The sequence below is a fragment of the Phycodurus eques genome, chromosome 13, assembly GCF_024500275.1.
Source record: "Phycodurus eques isolate BA_2022a chromosome 13, UOR_Pequ_1.1, whole genome shotgun sequence".
Taxonomy (NCBI): domain Eukaryota; kingdom Metazoa; phylum Chordata; class Actinopteri; order Syngnathiformes; family Syngnathidae; genus Phycodurus; species Phycodurus eques.
The window spans coordinates 24,931,103-24,952,663 of NC_084537.1; the positions used below are offsets into that span (position 1 = coordinate 24,931,103).

Here is a 21,561-nt window from a genome sequence, read left to right on the forward strand (position 1 = left end):
TCTCTCTCTCTCTGTGTGTGTGTGTCACTGACTCCAAAATGCAACATTAGGACAATAACAGGATGGGTGCTTCCCACTGAATGTCATTGTCAAACACGGTGGGAGTCATATTCATACTATTGGTTTCTTTATTTTTTAATCCGGGTCTTGTTTGGCCTTTTGCTTCACGCAAATATCTATAAATGCGGTGCAGAGACTGTCCACTCACTGGACATTGCATTCCTGCGCTTTTTACAGTATATCTCAATCGCTAAAACCCCAAAACCGATTGTCCCGAAGCCACGTTTTGATTTGGTTACCCTGTCGGTGGAACCTTGAGTCATTTCCACCTACTCAGACCCAACTTGCAGACATATTTTCACCCACTAAAACACATTGTGCATTCTGACGCAATTGTGTTTCATAAGGGTCAGCGCAGGTCGTAGAAGTCAAACTCAATGAAAGCTTCGATGTCTCGACATGAACTGCAACTCAAAACGGATCACGCTTGTGGCTAACGACGTGAAGAAACCAGTATGAAGAAGAGCTGCAGTGTACGACAAAGAACAACGACCAAGTGTGTTTCTGTTGAAATATGGGCCACTTGTGCGCTCGTTCCTTTCCACAGCGCATCGACGAGGGGAGGCGGAATGCAGCGAGCGCAGCCCGACGTAACGCCGATTCGCCGCGTCCGCCGTCGTCCAAAGATTCAGACATGAAAAGGTCATTGTGTTTTCTCTCGTATCTATGCGTTTTTCAAATATGTATTTACAGTATATGCTATACCCATAAGTGCGATACTATGAATACAATCCAGTGGTAAATGTGTGACAACTGTCCCGATACGGAAGATCATTTTCATCTGACCTTTCTGTAATCAATTCAAATGATTCTTTTTTTTTGAAACAAGCAGTTGTTGTTGTTTTTGTTTTACAGCTGAACGGAACGCGTGCACACAAAAACCCTGTGAAATGACATTGCACCCCTTTAGATCTGAGCGACCATGATGTGAAACCGAATGAAAGACGAGAGGATTGTGCGTATGTTCTTGTTCTCGCTGTGCCAAATCACATTTCTCCTGATGAATTTAAGGACAGCGGAACCAGCCTGCCATTGGCACCGAGTGAGCTCGGGGCTCTTTCGCCGTCGTGCAGTCAGCTCAGGAATCGCTCGGACATAGCAGGGAACATCCCCCCGGCTTCACGTGTCGCCTCACAGAGAAAATACAAACAAGGCTCGGCTCTGCACAGTGGCGATGATGACGACGATGACGACGATGACGAAGCACACGCCTGCTTGCAAAAAAACACTGCAGACAGAGATTGTGCCATGGAAGAGGAATAACCGGGGCTCAGGGTGAGAGCAGGCCCGTAGGGGAGAAAGCGATGCAATATCGATGCCCACAGACCCGTTTTGACATCCGCGGGGGGATTTGTGTCCGATTTTCCCCTCCAAATCCCACAAGACCCTCAAGATGAAGGCAGACAATGGATCCGATCACATTTAGACCACTCCCCCTTTTCCCGGCGCTCAGATCAATGATCACGCTAACTCGACTGACACGGCGAGGGGAGGGGAAGAGCAGCTTTTTCTGGCTCGAAGTGAGCCAGAAAAAGCCCACACGAGGCCCGCGCAATGTGCAGACGACGCACAATGGAGCGGGCAAGCGGGCAAGCGGGCAAGCGGGCATAAGCATCATGGAAGACTGGACGGAGCGTCAAAAAACATCACATTGACGAATAATAGCCACTATGTTCATATTCCGTACACTCGCCAGACAATTCGATAAACCGGCACGATCTATATATATATATACATATATATATATGATCCAATCCAAGAGCTGTTTATTATTATTATTATCATTATGATTATTATTTTTCGACCCTTACACAGATTATAATGTTCAATTTGATGGACATCCATAAAGGTATTCTATACGTGCACTGCATTATAGTGAGACGTATCTATACAGTGGATAAAAAAAAGTCTGCACACCCCTATTTAGAGCTTTTTGTGATGTATGACGAAAAAATAAACGACACCAAGATAAATCCTTTTAAAACTTTTCCCCGTGGTTAATGTGACCTATAACCTGCACAACTCGACTGAAAAAACAAAATCTTTTGGCGAGCGGAAGTAAATGAACAAGTGAGGCAATGTGTTTGCACAATTGTACACACCCTCTTGTCAGTAGGGCTGCGATTATGTTCCGAATGAGCCTATCAAATTTAAAACGCATGTTAAATGCGAGTCAGCGCACACCTGCCACCATCTAAAGTGCTTAACTGCAAATAAAGTTCCGATGTTCTAGTAGGCTTTTCCCGGCATGTGTTTTTGGTTTTGGTTTTGTTTGTGCCTTCTCGCAGAAGTCTGAATGTTTTGCGTTAACGCTGACTGGCATTTGAAACTGTTCATAATTCAGCCTTAGCTGACGCAGAACAGCGGCAAAAGCCACCACCCTGCTTCCGTTTCTTCCGGTTCTGAGTGCTGTTGTGCGGTGGGAATTTCTGGGGGAAATTATTCCTTTTTTTTATTTCACAAAATATTGGCAAAAAATATAAACAGGGGTGTGTCGACTTTTTATAGCCACCGTATGTATACGGAAAGGTTGAAATCACCTGGTTTCTGTATGAATTGCTCAGTGCTACAATGTGATCCGATCTAAATCAAAACAATAGTCAAAGGTTTAAAGCAACAGCACAGTATGTACGAATTATTTGGGGACCGGTGTTTTCGAATTGGCATTTCTTTATTTCCATAGCAACCCCGCATCAGCGACAGTGGCACCGCGTGAGTTGTTGTACAGGCGTCAAAAAGATGCCCATTTAACTGTTCGTTGGAATTTCCCACAAAATAAAGGAAGTATTCCTCCCAATTGCTTTCAGGAATCCTCTCATAACGCTCTGACGCTGACAAATGTGTTTTCCTGTGAATTCCTGTACATCAACATTTGCAACCATTCCTCACTGCTGACTGCAAAACAACAACACGTAGCGCTACTGATGTGATTCACGATGCGATTGCGTTTTACGGTCAAAGAAAGGCCTCGCTTTGTTGTTGTTGACAAGCACGATCTCTCGGGGGGAAACCACTGGCCACCCACCGACGTTTTCCTCCCTTTCGCCAGGGTGATGATGTCAGCAAGTCAGTGGTTTTGTTGTGGTGAATTCCTGTAAGGAGCAAGCTGCACACTGCCCGTGCCAGCTTCCCGCGTGCCCGCCGGCCTGTTCCCTATTCGAGGAGCGATAAGAAAGCCAAGTTTGCCCCTGCACTCTTCCTGTACCCCAGACGCTGCCGACCACGTCGTCGTTACGGCTTTCCTCCTTTTCCTCCAACGTGGTCCCGGCTGCACTTTGCTCCGTGCGGGACCGATGGGCGATGCAGATAAAAGTTCTGTTATGACTGGGCCGCCTAAAACATGCGACGGTGCTCAGATATCCTCATGTGTTTGCGTGGCTGTGCGCTGGCACGTGCAAAACCAGTCGTATGCTATTTCATTTCCCAAAAATCAAATCTGGGTACTTTAATCACATCTTTAAATTCACATGGGGAAAACACACACGCGCGCAACATTTAACAATGCATGTATTCTCTTGTGTAGTTTTATTAACATACGTCTTTGGGGATACTTTTCGTGTAAACGTTTTGCAAATGACTGATACATTCAAAGTATTGAAACACAACATAAAAATGATGGCCCGAGCGGTTACATTTTTCCCCTTTTTTTTCACATATTATTACATTACAACATAAGACGAAGATAATAACATTCAAACAAACGTGATTCTTTTTTTAAATCTTCAAAAATCGGCTGATTTCTCTCTCTGTTGTAAAGTTAAAGAAATACGAAAGGACACCGTATCACAAACTACTTTTATAATCATATTCCTGTAGAACAGTAGCGCCACCCTGCGGCCACAAGAGAGAAGGACGTGCAGCGCCAGCGTCGAATGTTCCGCCGCCATTTTTGTTGCGAACGTAAACAGCCGCGGTGTGCCAGGACTCGTTCTCGCTGCTCACGTAGACGCTGGGCGACTCGACGACTCGTGGAGATGAACGAAGGGACCTGAGCGACTCGCCACCGGGGTAAGAGGCTCGCAACGACGCCATGCTGCCATTTGAGTGGCCCCGCTTGTCAACAGTGAGCGCACCCCAACATTGTTCGCTGTCGCTCCCTTTTTGTTGTCGTCGTTGTTGTTGTTGTTGTTTAGACCGAATGCCGATGTGGAGCTGCTGAGATGTTGTGACCGTGGCACAGTGTTTCCTTGCAGATGGGGCTTCCGCGTGGATTTCCTCACCGGGAAGGAGCGGATCAGGTTTAAACCGGGGAGGGAGGGAGGGCCCGGCCCGGCCCGGTGCCCGGTGCCCGGTGCCCGGTGGCCGTCCGTCGGCCCCTTCGGCATGGACCAAGAGTACGAGAGGCGACTTCTGAGGCAAATCAACCTCCACAACCTGCCCGCCGAGGCCCGGCTCACCAGGGTGAGATCACCCGGCCTTTGGAACGTCCATTCGGATGAGAGCCCATCGAGCGCTGCGTCCAAATGTTCGCCACTGAACACGCACGCGAGGTGCGAAAGTGCATCGTGGGCACAAAAAACATCCAGTCCAACTTTATTTGAACAAAAACCTAATACCTTGACCGTGGATGATGGCAGATTCTCCTCTGCAGCTCTGAGGCTGTGGAACAATCTCGGGGCACCGCTGACATGCTTTTCAGTCTCAAAACATAGCTTTTTTTTTTTTTTAAAAAAGCATTTTGCTCAATGTTTTTTTTTTTTTAATCCTCCCTCTAGCACTTTGACATCTACGGATGTAAAGTGCAGTACAAATAAAATCCATTATTATTATTATTATTATTATAGAGCACATTTCAAAATAAACGCACAGGATGTAAAACGAAGTAATATGACAGAAGATGAAAAGTATGAAACCATACGAAATCAATCGACATTATGTCATTAAAAAAAACGATTTATGTGAGGGATGGCAGAAGAGAAAAAGTGGATTCTAAGGAATGATTTTAAAGGCATCAAGTCCAAGTTGATGCGTTCATGTAAAGCAGCTGGTTCCATTTGTGCAGGTGCACCTAATGACTCGTCTTTCCAGTTCGGGTAACATGGCTGCGTATTTTCCAAATCAAGACGCAAAAGTACTTCCTGTGTGTGTCTCACCTCTCGCCAGTGCGGAAGTGTTACCTGCAGCCCCGTCGGCGTGAAATCGGGAGACCGCTTCATCCCGACCCGCGCCGGAAGCAACTGGAGCATCAACTTCCACTACGCCAACGTGAGCCGTCTACCTGTTAATGACAAAGTCACCCGCTCGGGTGACGGCACGCCGAACGACGTCCGTCTTTCTTCTGTGTCCAGGAGAACTGCCGCTCCCCCAGCCAGAGCCAAAAAGCAAAAGACGCCAGTTCAGAATCAGGCAAAGGTCAGGAAGCCTCTGGGCTGGCTGTTCACGTGCCCGATGTCCTCGATCGCGTCTCTCAAGCGTGTCATATGACTGCCAACAGATACGGTGGCGTATGCCGCCTTGTTGAGAAACGAGTTGCTGGGTGCGGGCATCGAGTCGGTGTCAGACCTTCGCACGGACGACAGGCGCCACGCCGTCTCCTCTCACGGCTCTCGTAACCTCTTTCGGGTACGAGGATGGAAGAGGGCCAGCCGGGTTCCAAGCATTTGCGTCACCATGATTGTGTCTCTTCTCCGTCCGCAGTACTCCGTCCACACTAAGAGAGTGCCTTTCGATAGCGATAATGAAGTCTCGCCCTACTCTCTTTCTCCGCTCACTAACAAGAGGTAAAGTACGCCTTAACGCTCGCTTGAGTGACGCACTTTGCCGCAGACTTGCTTTCCCTCCTCACGCTCCGCTAGTCACAAGCTTCTCCGCTCGCCGCGTAAGCCGGCCCGCAAGATCTCGAAGATCCCCTTCAAGGTGCTGGACGCCCCGGAGCTGCAGGACGACTTCTACCTCAACCTGGTCGACTGGTCGGCGGGCAACTTGCTCAGTGTCGGTCTGGGAGCCTGCGTCTACCTGTGGAGCGCCTGCACCAGCCAGGTCCGATCAGAATCAGCTTTATTGGCCTAGTATGTTACAAGACACACAAGGAGTTTGTCACAACCGGTCCTAACCGTCTTGAACTAGGGGGCGGCGACCTTCCGCTCAGCCTTTCAAACACGTTTCCTCCCCTCTCCATAAATGGAGATGTCGGAGCGCTCCGTCCGCTAGGCTTTCTTTCGATCCATAATCACCCCTTTCGTATGTTGCTGTGTTCAGGTCCAGGTTGACCGCAGATGCTGGACCCGCTCGTGTAGCCTGACTTTTTGTTGTCCGCAATCGGTCATAGGGGGGCGGCGCCGTCAGCAAATTTGACCGTCGTGTCGCTGGGGCGAATGGGGGAACAGTCACGATGGAAGAGGGAGTAGAGCAGTGGGCTGGGGACATACCTCTGCCGCATTCCAGTTTTCAGGATGGGAGCGGATGAGATTCAGACATTCTGGGGTCAGTTGCGGAGAAAGTCAAATGTGAGACGCCAAGGCCTGTTTGTGAGGTATAACCGTATTGCAGGTGGTGTTGACGTCGATAATTAGCAACCTTACTTCGGTGTCACCTGGGTCCAGGTGTGTCAGGACCGTGCGGAGAGCATCCTCAGTTGACCTTGACTGCCCGAGATGGAATCCCAATGGCGGATCGAGGTCAACGGGGACGGCGGCGTTAATGTGAGACATCGCAAACCGTTTGGCGACCGCGGGGCGTCAGAGCAACAGCGCAGTCATCGTCGTGGCAACTCATTGAGAAATCATTTAGCACACGCAGTGTGATTTATCAAACCCGAGATGAATCCCAATGGCGGATTTTGCGTCCTCGAATGCTGCGTCCGGAAGGTAGGTGTCGTGCAGGCTCAACGGAACTTCTCCCGCTCGCGTAGCCTGTGCGAGTCGATCCCCTGCCACACGTTGTTGCTATTCAAGTTGTCCTCAATGCGCTGTTCGCGCTCGATGGCTTCCTGCAAGGAAGCAGATGTGCGTCTCTTTGTTGTACTGCAGCGCAGTCAAGTGGCAAATGTCTCGTTTGTGCCGACAGGTGACACGCTTGTGCGACCTTTCGGTGGACGGCGATTCCGTGACGTCCGTTTGCTGGAACGAGCGGGTGAGCCACCGGACACCGCGAGTCCATTGTGTCGCTATCAAGAATAACACTTTAAGACCACACGAAGTCGCGGAAGGTCGGGGCTTAAGTCGGAATACTGATCGTGACTCATTGATCGGCCAATTATATTCCACAGTTTTATTCAAGGCAGCAGCGCATTATTTGCTGATGTTAGGAATAGAAGTGGCCACAACATTAGGTACACCTCTAATAAGATCCAATATAAGCATTGCATACAAAGTGATTGCGTGATAGATTAAAACACAGATTTGTTGTTCTTATCAAAAGTCAAAAGGCATATGTAAAAAAAATATATATATATATATATATATATATATATATATATATATATATATATATGTAGCCAGGAAGAAAAAAGTTCCAAGTTGGTTCATCATGGCTAGACTTTCCCCCAAAAGGCATCGTAAATGGAAATAAATCTTCGTTCTTCTCTCTTAGGGGAGTCTGGTTGCTGTCGGGACCCACAAAGGTTATGTTCAGATCTGGGACGCGGCGGGTGGGCGAAAGCTGACCGGTTTAGAGGGCCACTCAGCTCGTGTGGGTGAGTCACGCCCACCGCCGTTTACGAACCCCTCGTGTCTTATCGTCGCCGTCCGGCGGCCTCTCGCGCTCCTCGGGTCCAAGGCGCCCTGGCGTGGAACGGGGAGCAGCTGTCGTCGGGAAGTCGCGACCGAGTCATCTTGCAACGGGACATCCGGACCCCGTCGTCCGCTGAGAGGAGGTTGCAGGGACACAGGCAGGAAGTGTGCGGTCTCAAATGGTCCCCCGACCATCAGCATCTCGCCTCTGGTGGCAACGACAACAAGGTCAATGAATTCCGATTCAGAAACTCGCTCGTTTTCATATCATCTGATCAGTGACGTTAAAAGACACTTGGGGGGGGGGGGGGGGGGGAAGTTCATTTGTTTTTCTGCTGCCGTGCTTTTATGTGGGTAAATGTCTCGCATGCAGAAACAACCATGCTGAAAATCTTATTTTTGTGAACAATTTAGGCATTCATTCTAAAGGGAGTCGGTATTGACAGAGCAAATGGCGGTGGACCTTTGAAATGCGCTTCTTTTTACAACGGCAAAGACAAAAGTGCATAACTGTAAAGATGTAAACGCATCTCGGAAATGGCACCGTTTTTGTTTTGCCGTCTGCTATTGCGTGAATGCGAATTGGCTGCCTCGTTCTGGCACGTCAGCTCACAGATCATGACGTCGGCCCGTAAAGACAGCTCGAGTGGCAAAGAAGGACCGTTTGCAAAAGAAGGAGCTCTTCACATTAAGATATATGAGTCTTACTTTTTGCGGAAAAGCAATAGGAGAAACAATGATGACCCTTTGATGGATAACAACTTCCAATCATAAAAATACTCCTATCCATAAAATGGATTTTCAGAAGGAAATTCAGTCGGCCGTGTCTTCAGCGTTATCGATCGAATGATATGAAAATGACCCAACTCGAAGACTGCCTTTCTTCTCCACTATCAGCTACTGGTATGGAACAGCTCGAGCCTGCTCCCGGTGCAGCAGTACGGCGAGCACCTGGCCGCGGTCAAGGCCATCGCCTGGTCTCCTCACCAGCACGGGCTGCTGGCGTCGGGAGGCGGCACCGCCGACCGCTGCCTGCGCTTCTGGAACACGCTGACGGGCCAGGCGCTGCAGAGCACCGACACCGGCTCCCAGGTGTGCAACCTGGCGTGGTCCAAGCACGCGAACGAACTGGTGAGCACCACGCAGACCTTCGCCGTCGTGTTTGACGTGACGCGCTAGTTCAGGTTGAAGTGGGAAAACTGCATCTGAATCGAAATTTGATCGCTTCGAGCAAGTGCTTTCAAACGTTTTTACACCAAGTACCAACGTTAAACAAAGGTTTTATTCCCCAAAATATCGTTAATATTGTTGTAAGCCACTGTAACATTATAAAGTTTGAACATTAGCACTGTGCTTAAAAATAGGGGGGGGGGGGGCATTTAAGTCATGATTACATGCTAATGTATTGCACATAAAAGGAAAACAAAAATTGTTCCCAAAAACAGTTCTCAAATGTAAATGTAAACTTAAAAGTTCAATAATACAACTGAACTGAACTGAAGTTGGGCACTGATTCTTTCACGTACCTCTGGAAGGAAACTTTGTGGTACATTTTGAGAATCACTGAATTTTTACATTCCAATTGGATACAAAACTATTTGGAACTCTATGTTTTAAGTCACATGATAACATTTTGAATGCAATTCATAGATGAATAGAAATTGTTAAATTGAGGAAAAATATCAAATTTACTTGAACTGGGGGAGGAGTTTTTCACATTCTTAACTATGAAGTGAAAAACTGTCAATTAAAAACAAGAAATGTAAAATCAAATGATGTAATGACCAATAACTTCAATGGTTGATGACAAATGCAGTGATAAATGTGCAGGGGGGGATGACTACATTTGTCCACGGTGGGCCGCCCCATCATTTTAGGTGGCCCTCGAGAGCAAATCATGTCAACTTCCATGATTCTTGTTCAAATCTGGGCCAAAATGATGTCGTCAATGCTCATGTTGAAATATTGCAAGCATTTTTGTCTTGCCAAACCTGTTTTTACAGTAACTTGAACAATAGTTGTCCTTCATGACACTACGCAAATGAAAAATGTAGTAAATGTGTCTTTCTGTGTCCACTCTTTGGTCCAAGGTGAGCACTCATGGCTACTCTCAGAACCAGATCTTGGTGTGGAAGTACCCGTCGCTGACGCAGGTGGCCAAACTGACCGGACACTCCTACAGAGTACTATACCTGGTACGACGGCAGCCTCGGTTATATTCGCCGACGTCATCGTCATCGTCAACATCATCGCCGTATTCCTCTCTCAGGCCGTGTCACCCGACGGCGAGGCCATTGTGACGGGCGCGGGCGATGAGACTCTTCGCTTTTGGAACATTTTCAGCAAAACGCGTTGCACCAAGGTACGTAATAAGCGTCCGTCGTGAGGTCATGTGATCGGCTACATATGTCGAATATCCAATCACATCATCTCTGTGTACGTGTTGCCATCAGGAATCAAAGTCTGTGTTGAACCTTTTCACACGAATCCGATAGACGAGCGCTTCCGACAAGATGGCGGACCTGCAGCACTTCGCCACCTCGGCTGTTTTTGTTTGTTTGTTTGTTTGTTTGTTTGTTTTTTTTACAACAGTGTGCACTCGAAACGTCCCGTGTTCGTTCCGCCCCCGTCGGTGATGTCACGACTAAACAAAACAAAAGAAAGAAAATGTTGGCTTCTTATTCATGATATTTGTTTGTCAAAAGTGTTTCATTTGATGATATATTAGCAGAAATATACGTGTTGAAGAACTCTGACGACAGAGAAGAAGCCTGACTTTGTGTGTGTGTTGTATGTTCTGACATGGTGTGAGTATCGTGGCAATAAATATCGGGTTCCTACGCAAATATAGAATTTGATTTCATAATTTCCCAGGTATGGAAACGTAGGGAAAATGGAAACTATTGTATGGAAAAATATTCATGCTTCCAAGACTCTTACGACATCTCTATTTTCTCAAACAAAATCTTATTTATACCAGAAGATCAGCTGTTTTCCATATTTCCGTAGAGAAGATCAGGGCTCCAATCGCAGTAAACCTTATTTACATGTCGAATATCAATGAGAAAGCTGCCCGTCTCAACTCAACTGCCGGCTGTGAAAAGACCAACTCGAATAGCTTGAAAAACGACTTTCTGGGCATTTTCAACCCAAATGATTTTGCAAACCCGATAAAAGGACATCAAAGATGATCCAAAATAAATCCGATGACATGGCACCTCGAAGTCGAGGGATGCTCTGCTTAAAGTCCTCGAAGGCGTTTACATTTTGCTGTTTTTGAGCTCAGCGGATGCGCCACGGGAGGAAACGTGGGCTAGTAATCACAGCGTCCGGAGCCCTGCAGGCCTCTGCAAATCAGAGAGAACTCCTTCACCATCTCCCTCACGCCACGCTTGTTGCTTTGCTCCCTTGGAGAAGGAAACATGTTGCTTTTGTAAATTCATCTGTTCAATCTGCATTGATCCAGTCATACGCCATCCCAAAATAAGAATGTTTGCAAAACATACTTTCGTGCAAAACACTTTTTTTTGCATCCAAACATGTTCTTTTGGAAAGCTCATAATGGTCACCCGATATGACAATTTTGACATGAATGCAGCTTTCAGTGCGATGCAATGCACATCAGTCAAAACTAAAGCCGCGACAATGAACTTTGTTTTTTTTTTTATTACTTGTGTTTGTTGTTCCCAGCGGCGTAGAATTGCAATGCATCATACTGAGCCGTTTCCAATATCTTGGTTACATCATTAAGCTACAGAAGGGGCAAAAAAATATTATATCCACGCCCAAGTTATGATGCGGTGTTCATGATTCGATATTTCAATTTGAAATTGCTTCAGATATTCTTAACCTTGTCCCCGCCCGATGTTGCCACTTAAGGAAATGATCTAAGTGCCTCGGTTGCTGCAGGTGTCAATTCATTTATCATTCGATGTGTGAGACTTTTTTTTTGCTGATTTGCTAGCTAACTATTTTACCCGAGAAGCTGCTCGGTGAAGTTGTGTTTCTGCTCGGCGGAGACGTGCGCTGAGGGGAATCCGGGCGACCGCAGACCTTCTGTGAGCCATTGGGACAGCAGGACCGGGAAATGTCTGCTGAGACTCAGAAGCACCTCGGAGAAGAAATCCGTCAGACTACGAGGAGATCCGCCGCCGACTGCCTGAGACCCACACAGACAGGAACTCACGAAATAGATTTGAACATGGAATACGGATTTTATGTTCATTTCACCCTGAAATAAGATATACGGTATATATATATATATATATATATATATATATAATTTTATTTTTTTTGAACATGCCCAAAATATTCATTAAAAATACTGCTGGCACTGTGTATGACGTAGTGCGAGGAAACAACCATCTTGAAATCAAAGAGCACAACATACAGTAAAACACGGTTGCAGTAACTTCAGCACTGATAGAAGCACTAACACGACATGTGGCGTTAGCAAAGGTCACAATGGCAATCATTTTGACACGATTCTTCACTGGTCAGAATGATTTGAGACTTCATTTTGCAAAGGTCAAATGAAAACACGAGATCGACCTGCAGGATGGTCTCTGTGAGGAGCTTTCCGTCCCTCTGCAGCACCTCACCGAGAGACGGCGCGTCTTTACATCGAGGCGATAACTCCGTCTGGTGGAAAATAAGAAAGAAATAAGGCATGCCGTCGAAAAGATGATTTGCTCAAATCCGATACAGCGGAAGCACCAAAGTCAAAACTCCACCGAGTGGAGTGGAATTCCTGTTCGACGGAAAAATATCATCAATCCCTGCATTTTTGCATGATTGCTCACTGCAAAACTAACCAGCCTCCCGTAGTCGCAGTTGTTGCGCTCAGGTCAATGCGATACAAGTATTGCTTGGGCGCCATTCTGTGGCATATTGGTGCCAAGTAACTGTGTTGGCGTGAGTTGAGGAGCTTCGTGTCGCCAAAAGCAGTGCTTTGCTGTCGTCTTGTGGCATCTCTTGGCAATTCGGATTTTTTTTTTTAGGGGAGCCTCAATTACTCGTGGATTTTCACTTTCAAGAATTTGTTTGCGATTCAAATGCAACGTAGAACATCGCACGTGTGTACGACATGTTCTACGACGGCAAGCGTTTGGGAAGCTGTTAACAAATGCACTGGCTTTTCAGTAGTTCTTGCTTCTTGTTGGGAAATTCAAACACTTTGCAGAACAATCGACGTCAAATTTGACAGTGCATTATTTCTGCCTAACTTGAACTTACAAAGAAGACGCTGGCAGCTTTTACTGTGGATGTTTCAGGACATTGAAGTGACAGAATTCCTAAACATGATGAAGCAAAAGAGTGAAAATGGGTCCTTTAGGTTGTGATATTCTCGTTGGGAATAATCAAGTGTAAATGTGAGAGTGAATACTCAACCACAATAAAAAAGTGCTTTCACATCCAGATGATCGGAGTCAAGGTAAAAATCGGGTTTTCGTTTCAGAATCTACGCACAAAACGTTTGAAGGTGAAAGTTTGAAAATGTTGTCGGGAACGTAGCCCCTTTCAAAATGTTCAACCAACCTGAGCATGAAGGTACATGAAGGACTCTGCAACATCGGGATGATCCCTGACGCCTAGAAAATTACGATATTTAGTCAAATGTAGGAAGTATTTATTTTCAAAAAACAGTCACTTGTTTCAAAAAAGCAAATGAAATTCAAAAAAAAAAAACCACCTCGTTGAAATATTGTCAGTGTGGAAGAGGTAAGAGTCGTCAACAGACTTTGAATGGAGGAGATGTGGCGTTCCTCTCCAGCAAATACGGGAACCATCTAAGGAGAGCGGAGCGCGTTGGAGTCTCGACGGCATTTCTTTGCATTTCGCATACCTGAGACGCCAGGTCCAGCACGGAGGCTTGCGGGAAGCTGCTGTAAACCTGGCCCAGGGTCTCACTCAGCTGAGCCACCAGGGGCCCGAGACTTCCAATGGACTTATGGAATAACGCGCACACTGCCTGCAGAGGTGGAAGGAGCGCCGTTGGAACGCATGAAAATGTCCCCAGAACATTTGCTCTCCTTGATCGGACCCCTCCAATTGTGCAGGCGAGCTTGTTTTGCCAGCTTACCTCCACCACCTCGGAGTCCTCCAGCCATTTGCTGAGGATGTTTTGGATCAACGTGTACAACTGCTGTAGTACAACCGCAACCTGAAACCCAAAAGCATACAACATGTAAAGCATGCTTTTCGATGGAGTCCATCTCCTTTTAATCCAGCCTCAGGTTCATGCACTAGTATGCTTTTGATCCTCACTAGTAAGACAATTCAGCACACTTGCACGTGTGCTCCCAGCAACGGTTTCTTCCACAACTGTACGACGTTTCTGCACACTAGCAGGACAGCTTCGGCATACTACTACAGCCAATACATAGTGAAGCGCCAGATGTTTAATTTGTAGAATTGCATTATGTGTCACTAGTAGTACTAGTCCCACATAGATGGCCTCACTGTTAACATGTAATTGTCCTACTAGTATCCCAAAGTTGTCCTACTGGTGAGTGTACTCTTAGTACTGCACATGGACCTTACGCTGGATATCAAGGCTATCGAATAAACGCTCAAACGACAATAAATCGCACTGGTAGAATGACTAGGGCGCACTAGTAAAAGGACTTTGCCTCTGTTGTAACGTTTTCTTCCATTCCTGCTTTGCACTTCTGTATGACTGTTCTACAAACTAGTAAGACAATTATCGTACCGTGCATTTTGGTGCTATTGGTCGGGTCTAGGTACTCCGGGAGTACTAGTTGAGCCTAATAGTCTGACTAGTGCAGCACAAACGTTTGCCACTAAGGTTTAACTGCGTACTAGTAGGCCAAATGTGGCACTAGTAGTAGGAAAACATTACTAGTAAGACACAGTTGTTCCACTAACTTGTCCTAATCATTCTACTAATGCGCTGAATTGTCTTACCAGCGAGGGCAAAGAGCACACTAGTACACGGAGCCGAAGCTGGATGTGAAGGATATCGAATGAACGCTCCGACGCCTTTCCTCGGGACAAAGGTCGAGTCGCTCTTACTGGGTTGCGCGCGCTTGGACGGGGAGGCGGCGAGGGGCGGTCGGCGCCGTCGGCGTCGTCGGCGCCGTCCGCGTGTCTGTTGGCGTCCAGGGCGCCGAAGAGGTTGGACAACATTGCCAGGATGCGAACGATAGCCGCTTTCTCGGCGGGATCGGCCTGCGCACAGGGAGACGTTCGTTGAGTCTGACGCGAGGACAGCGACGACGTCGGACCTACCGAGGCTCGAGAAAAAAAGTTGACATTTCAGATGGCGGCCGCAACGCGATGCTGGCGATGATGTCACGTGAATTGGATCCCAATATTTGATGGACGGTAAATTATTATTATTACTGCACACAAAGAGGGTAATGCTGTGTCACCTCAATATTTTTGCATTTAATTAACAGTACACATTGTATGGTACCGGTTGAAAAGAAAATATTCAATGTTTTTTTTTTTTTTCAAGACTTCACAAATGTAACAATTTTGCAATCACAGTACTTTACTTCCACGCATATTTAAGTGCTATGTGCTTGTATTTTCCCTTAGTCATTTAGAGCCCAGTCATCATTATGTTTGCGCGCGAGTGCCGTGCCCATCAGCACATTTTCTATTTTTCCTCTACCGCCTGTTGGGCCAGCGCGTCCAGCTGCCCGACGTGAGGGCTGACGAGCGAGTGCAGCTTTCCCAAGATGTCGTCCGCCGGCAGGGCGGAGAGCAGGAAGCCCAGAGCCTGCATGAGCCACGTGCACTGGCTGCTCTGCGCACACATGAAATCCAATCACACACGTCTTCCTCAAACTTGGGAAGCTCGCCTGAAGCTCACTGTTCACTCACCTTATGGATTTCTTTCATCAGCACATCCTGTAAAGTTGGAGGTTTTGATCATGATTGACATATATGGATGCGATTTGTTCAACGGTGCGAAGTCGCGCGTACGTATGACCTGGGACACGGCGAGAACGTCCTGAGCGTAGGGCCCCAGGTCGTGTCGGCACTCCCTGCAGATCCTCTTCAACGTAGAAACACTGGACACGGAGAGCTCGGGCCTCGCGAGAGCCCGGAGCACCGCGGGTAACGTGGCCCCGAGCATCACCGGGTGGTCCGCCAGCCACTCGGCCAGGGATCCTTGGCAACATTGGCGGATACGTGACACCGTTAAAAGTGCCTGTGATATGACTGAATAACATTGTTATAGCAGCGGTAGTCCTCGCACCAATCGTGTACATGACCGTGTCGGCCAGCATGACGTTACTGATGTTGATTCTGGGGATCAGGCCGATAAGACCCGGGATGACGTCCGAGTAGTTGACGTCGATGGTCTCTGCTATGGACTGGAAGCCAAACAGCAAAGCCTCCGTTTGCTTCAAAAGGACAAAGTAGAATATTGTACCGGAGAAAAGGAGGCAGGAACGCAGTATGGATGCAAATGGGCGGATGAAAAGAAATCACATGTATTGGGATACCCGGCCATCACGAGAAAATATTAACAGCGCAATCATACTGCAAGAGAAAGACACTCTACCCGAACTGTTGGAGGCACGCCATATAGAATCGTCCAAAAAGCATTTCAAAGAGATAAATCGACGTATTAAGAAGCACGTCGCAATGATTCTGCTCCGTTCGTGTCCAAGAAGCTGGTAGGTTCTCCTACCTGCCATTCTGCTGCCTGCTGGGGGTCCATCAGCTGCCCGCCCAGACGCTCGTAAAGCTTACTGAGCAGCTCGGCTCCCAGCGTTTCATAGACGTACATCAACGTGTCCGCGATGTCCACTCTGCGAGGTCAAACAACCACGTGAGGACACACTTCTTCAGAAGAGCTGTTTGAACTATTGCCAGCCGCCTCAATAAAGGTGTTTCTTTTTGACCGACGGTAGAAGTCATAGAAATGGTGCAACGCAGCTGGGTCAGGGTCACGTGGCAATAGTGGACCAACAGCGGCCAGCCAGAGAATTAGGACCGCTTGTACAATATCATATCCAACACAAAAAAGCGTTTTCAATAAATCACGGGAGAGGGATCGCAGCGTATCGCAGCATTACACAGCAAATTTCTGTGACACGTGACAGGGGAGAGACCGTTTCATTCAGAAATAACGTGCGGATTCAATCGTTTTTTTATGCACTTTTCTCTGTTACAGTCTACTCGCATAGGGGTCAGTTTGTGCAGGATGGAGCTCCAATGAAAGTGCTGGAGAGAAATAGCGTGGGCAAGGCCGTCCATCACGACACGATAAGGACTTTCCTGCCTTAGCCGGTTCTCCACTGAATTCTTTTCTACAGAATGTATCGTCACAAAGAAGAAAAAAAACAAAACAAAACTGCAATGGCATTGGAATCATTCGATGGTGCAAGTACGCTCATGCTCTCAAATTCCAACTAAAGTCATTTCTCACCTGTAGATTCTGAACTGTTCCTTGTCATCAGAAGACCAGGAGGCGTTGTAGTCTTCCTGGGAAGGATAGCGGGATTTATGTAGCAACACATCCACCAACTGGAAGTAAACGGGCCTGTAGACTTGCAGATAAATGGCCTGCTTCTCCTCCTCAAGCGACAAGATGTCATCCTGGACAAAAACACACGAATGACGCGACGCCTGCGCAAGGTTTGCAGGTTCGCGGGTTTCCAGGAAGCCACGCTGTGGTCCTCACCTGCAGGGTGTACCAGAACGTGAGCGTGAGGGAGCTGGTCGTCTCGCTGGTCGGGTACTGACCAGGAATCCCGGTACAGAACAGAATCATGTTGACCAAGGCCAGAAACTCCTGCCAGCGCTCAACTCGCTCCAACAAAACCCTGTCGTCCACATACGTGACCCGTAATATTCTGTCCATTATGTATTCATTCCTCGGCGTGTGTCCGTCTGATTTTCTGCTGGCTCGTCGACCGAGTTCCGAGAAACAGCGGGCATGACTGGCGTACGCCAAGGTTTTCATCGGCCTCCGGGGCAGCTACGATTGAGGCCGAGGAACTCTGCCGAGGAACGAGCGGCCGCGCAAATTTGATGCAGACAGGAAACAGAATACAAACAATTCCGTCGATTTACATCGCTGCATCTGCCAGACACATCCAATTGTATTTCACTTTGATAATAAATCCTAAATTACGTGTGTAATGCGGTTTTAAACTTTGCCTTTGGAGCAGACATTGAAACGAAAACAGAACTAATGGCACAAATAGCATCGGTAATGACTGCCGTTTACCTGGCATGAAGCCTACTAAGTGGATGGCGCCCCGCCCGCCACCATCCAAAAACTGCACATAACAACACAAACACCCAACGCGAGGGACCGAAGTGGTTCGGCGTGCGTACCTGCAGTGCGTTTCGCCCATAGCGACAGCAATTCGGCAAATCCCGTGCGACGTCTCCACGTCCCCGGCCCGAGCTGCCGTCTGCAGCTGATCGCGGAGACCCAAAACCGGAGGCATGAGACTCATCAGAGCGTCGCCGTACCTGCGGAAACACACACAACACGTCACAACGACACAACCAAGCGCATGGGGAAGACGGAAACGTAAAAAAAAAAAAAAAAAAAAAAAGCTACCCGGTTGAAAAGTAGCGTACAGTAGAAATGTAGTGTAACTATTTCAATGACTTTGTTCATATACATAATAAAAAAATGTGCTCAATTTAGTCGATAGCGCTTCATACGACAAGCTTGGTAAGTTCATCAAAAAAAGGAAAATTAGAAAGCTATACATTTTCAGAAGTCAGTGTAATTTTGTTCAAAAGCGTAACTACGAGTCTAACCTTTTCAAAATCTCAGAAAAACTAATAGATTGCACAGCAAGGTGGCGTTTCTCTGTCATGCTTGCGACGCCAGCAGAATCGGGAGCGAGCCAATCACAAGCATCGGCTTTAGAAGGAGGAAGTGGCATGACAACCATTTGACGTTTTTCAAACGTATCTAAATTTGCAATCATGGAAATGTCCAAAAGCAACTGTCATTTGAGTGACACATTTTCTCCCAGCGATGTAACGGATTACGATCGCATAAATTGTGTAATTAAATGACATGCAATTGGTTCATCCCCAACACGACCGTGACTGTCAATTGGGCGACGTCCTGCAGTATTTACCTCCGGCAGTCAGGCTGCGAGATGGCGTTGACAATCGTCTCGACAGCGGCGTCAAACAGCTCCGGGTCGGATAAAGTCGCGAAGCAATCCCGCACGAGTTCCCGCGTGGCCCCGAGTGGCACGTTCAGTCCCGCCCAGCTGGACAAGCAGCGGAGAACCTTCTCCTTCACCGGGGCTGACGAGTCCTGGCTTTGGAGGAGCTGGCGCAACAGCGGACACACGGCGGTCCACTCCCCGGCCAGGGCTTCCCTCAACTGGGCACGTCGAGTCCGGGTCAGGCGGCTGCTCTGGAACTCCTCCGGAAGTACGACCAGGAGCTCCAGCAGGGCCAGACAGTGCAGATGAGGCTCCCGCGTGGCCTTCGCGCCTTCGGGGCTCTGAGGTCGGAAGGCTCGCACCATGTCGGCGACCGGCTGGGACCAGACGTGGGGAATTAAGTTGAGGGCCATAGAGGCCAGTGCGACACACAGCCTGGTCAACACCATTTTTGGCCCAGACGAGAAGTGCAAGATGTGGGAAAGGAGCTGCGCTCTCAGCTGCTCATGCTGCTCTGCTGGCAGGTCGCTCCAGTGAGAGGAGATCTTGGCGTGGAGGGTGCTGGCACCAAAGAACTGGACCTCTGGGACCTGTGGAGCAGACAGGAATATCTCGTGGGTGTGAAACCAACTTTGAAGCAGAAGATGAGCAGACCTTGGTCGGGCCTAAGAGGGTCCAGCAGAAGTGCCACGCCTGTGCAGACGCCTGAGCCTCGCCGAGCCACTTCTGGGCCGCATTCTTGCGCTCCATGTCCGGGTCGAAATGCAGCTGGTAGAGCGCCTGGTGGACACCAACGGGGGTCACATTCGCCACTTTCTTTGTGTCCAACGGGCACAGTTTCACCTAATGGCTGAATCGCATGAACATTCATCCCGAAGGGCCACTCGATTGAAGAGTGTCCAAAAAAAATCTCATCGTGAGTAATCCAAAGCACTCTGTGCTCGGTTGCTATTATTAGGGCAGCATACGCTTATAGCTGCTATCGTGTTACAGAAAAGTCTGCTGGACCTTATCTCCCCACGGTGTCTCTTTGAACTGCTTTTGTTTGTCACAGTACTGAGCTAAAGTCTTCCACTTTAGTTGATTTGTTGTTTTATATAATGACCACACAGCAGAAAACCCACAAAGCAAAAGGAAACGATTACGCTGAAGGCAGCGTTTGGTGGAACATCCCCGTAAACTGCATTTTCATTTGTGTCTCATAGTTAAACCAAACCACTAGAACGTGCGTGACAAAGTTCAATGTCTCAAATCTGTCAGTCTAAAATGTAAATGGAATGCAATCTTCCTTAATAGCAATGTTAAAACCTTATATGTCCGACTATTTGCTGTTGTGCAACGTCAAAAAGAATATTGCGGGGAAAGATGAAGATGAACAAAGACTTGTTAAGTTGTAACTTTATCATGAAGTGGGTACAAAAATCAATGAGTTGAAAGCGGAAAATCAAATCTTCACAATAATGTACAGTGCCGTAAAAAGGTATTGGCCCTCAAATTCTCATATTTTTGCACAGTTTCCCTAGTTTCATGTTTAAGACCATCACACAAATCAGACAAATATAAGCCAAGTGAACTTAAAATGCTGCCAACAGTCAAACACGGTGGTGGTAGTGTGATGGTCTTGGGCTGCTTCGCTCCTTCAGGACCTGGACAACTTGCTGTGATTGATGCAACCACTAATTCTGCTCTTTCACAGAAATTCCTGAAGGCGAATGTTCAGTCATCAGTTTGTGAGCATCCAGTACCAGTACAGTATATTTAAGTACAGCTAAGTTGTATTTCATGCTTAAGAACAATACATTTGCATTTAATCTTTTACAACTGTTTGCTTTTCAACTTTGATTTGGGTTGACTTTTACATGTAATGTTTTTTATTTCGCCACTATTTCAGGATAATTTTTTATTTATTATTTTATTTTAAATGTTCCTATATTTAGGTGCTGACATAATGTTCAAACTAATCTTCCAGTGCTTTTAAAACGAATATGGAAGATTTTGGGAAAGCTCTCGCTCATTGTTGCTGAACCTTTTGGCCCACCATGCTACTGTATCTGCATTTGAGGTGGTACTTGGCGTAAAAAGTTTGACGACCACTTGATGCTCCCCAGAACCACCAGGGCACTTTGCTCTATGAAAATCGGACATTGCTTTACAAGGCTGCATGTTGTTGTTGTGTTGTGTTTTTTTTGTTTGTTTTTTTTTCTTCCTCGGCTGAATTTGGCACGACAATTGCGAGCGACTCACCGCCTCCACGTCGTCCACTGTCAGCTCCTGCAAGTTCCCAGCACGAGTTGCACTCTCCGTCGGGCGCAAGGCGCCCGAGTGGCCCTGCTGCCTCCGAACATCCATCGGGAATGGAAGCAAATTGTTCCAAGGCGCACACAGCCCTCGAAAGTGTGTGAAAGCGAGCGGTCGGAGGACGCCGAGTGTCTGGCAGCTGTCCGCACGGGCACGTGACCACGCACTGACCTCCCGGTGGACTTGAAAAGAGAACCGGCTCGGTAAAACCGTTTTTCGCGACGAAGCAGGAGAAGGAGCACCGCATCCATAAATAATAGTAATAATAATGATGATAATCATAATCATAATAATAACGTTTGGGCCAAGTGTGTGCGTTGAGCTGGAGATCGAAGAGGCGCGCCTGTGACGCACTGACGTCTGATTGGCTGCGCGTGGCAGCAAACTGCAGCTTGCAAATTGATGGG

The 21,561-nt window shown here is 47.5% G+C and overlaps 2 protein-coding genes across 5 annotated transcripts; one reads left to right on the top strand and one right to left on the bottom strand.

Annotated features, from left to right (window-relative positions):
* Positions 1-3,936: 3,936 nt before the first annotated feature.
* Positions 3,937-11,391, top strand: fzr1b (fizzy/cell division cycle 20 related 1b). Of its 4 annotated transcripts, none has more exons than XM_061693569.1 (14): positions 3,937-4,123; positions 4,254-4,461; positions 5,164-5,265; positions 5,349-5,412; positions 5,495-5,622; positions 5,698-5,780; positions 5,856-6,039; positions 7,066-7,131; positions 7,591-7,693; positions 7,777-7,958; positions 8,628-8,861; positions 9,821-9,925; positions 10,000-10,092; positions 10,184-11,389. In XM_061693569.1, exons 2-14 carry the CDS (start codon positions 4,384-4,386, stop codon positions 10,223-10,225), a joined length of 1,464 nt encoding a protein of 487 aa, XP_061549553.1. In that variant the 5' UTR covers positions 3,937-4,123; positions 4,254-4,383; the 3' UTR covers positions 10,226-11,389. The 4 variants fall into 4 exon arrangements, with proteins under 4 accessions (XP_061549553.1, XP_061549552.1, XP_061549551.1 ...); XM_061693568.1 differs by having other exon boundaries at positions 3,937-4,068; XM_061693567.1 differs by having other exon boundaries at positions 4,108-4,123; positions 4,241-4,461.
* Positions 9,523-21,487, bottom strand: LOC133411330 (importin-13-like). The gene is made up of 21 exons (XM_061693572.1): positions 21,101-21,487; positions 19,511-19,636; positions 18,821-19,446; positions 18,054-18,194; positions 17,395-17,536; positions 17,140-17,309; positions 16,399-16,519; positions 15,961-16,108; positions 15,691-15,872; positions 15,582-15,608; positions 15,370-15,504; positions 14,766-14,921; positions 13,813-13,893; positions 13,576-13,701; positions 13,423-13,519; positions 13,269-13,321; positions 13,122-13,191; positions 12,966-13,024; positions 12,282-12,371; positions 11,708-11,889; positions 9,523-11,137 (listed from the first exon to the last, which is right to left on the bottom strand). The coding sequence occupies exons 1-21, from the start codon at positions 21,440-21,442 to the stop codon at positions 11,044-11,046; spliced, it is 3,168 nt and encodes a 1,055-aa protein (XP_061549556.1). The 5' UTR covers positions 21,443-21,487; the 3' UTR covers positions 9,523-11,043.
* Positions 21,488-21,561: the final 74 nt, after the last annotated feature.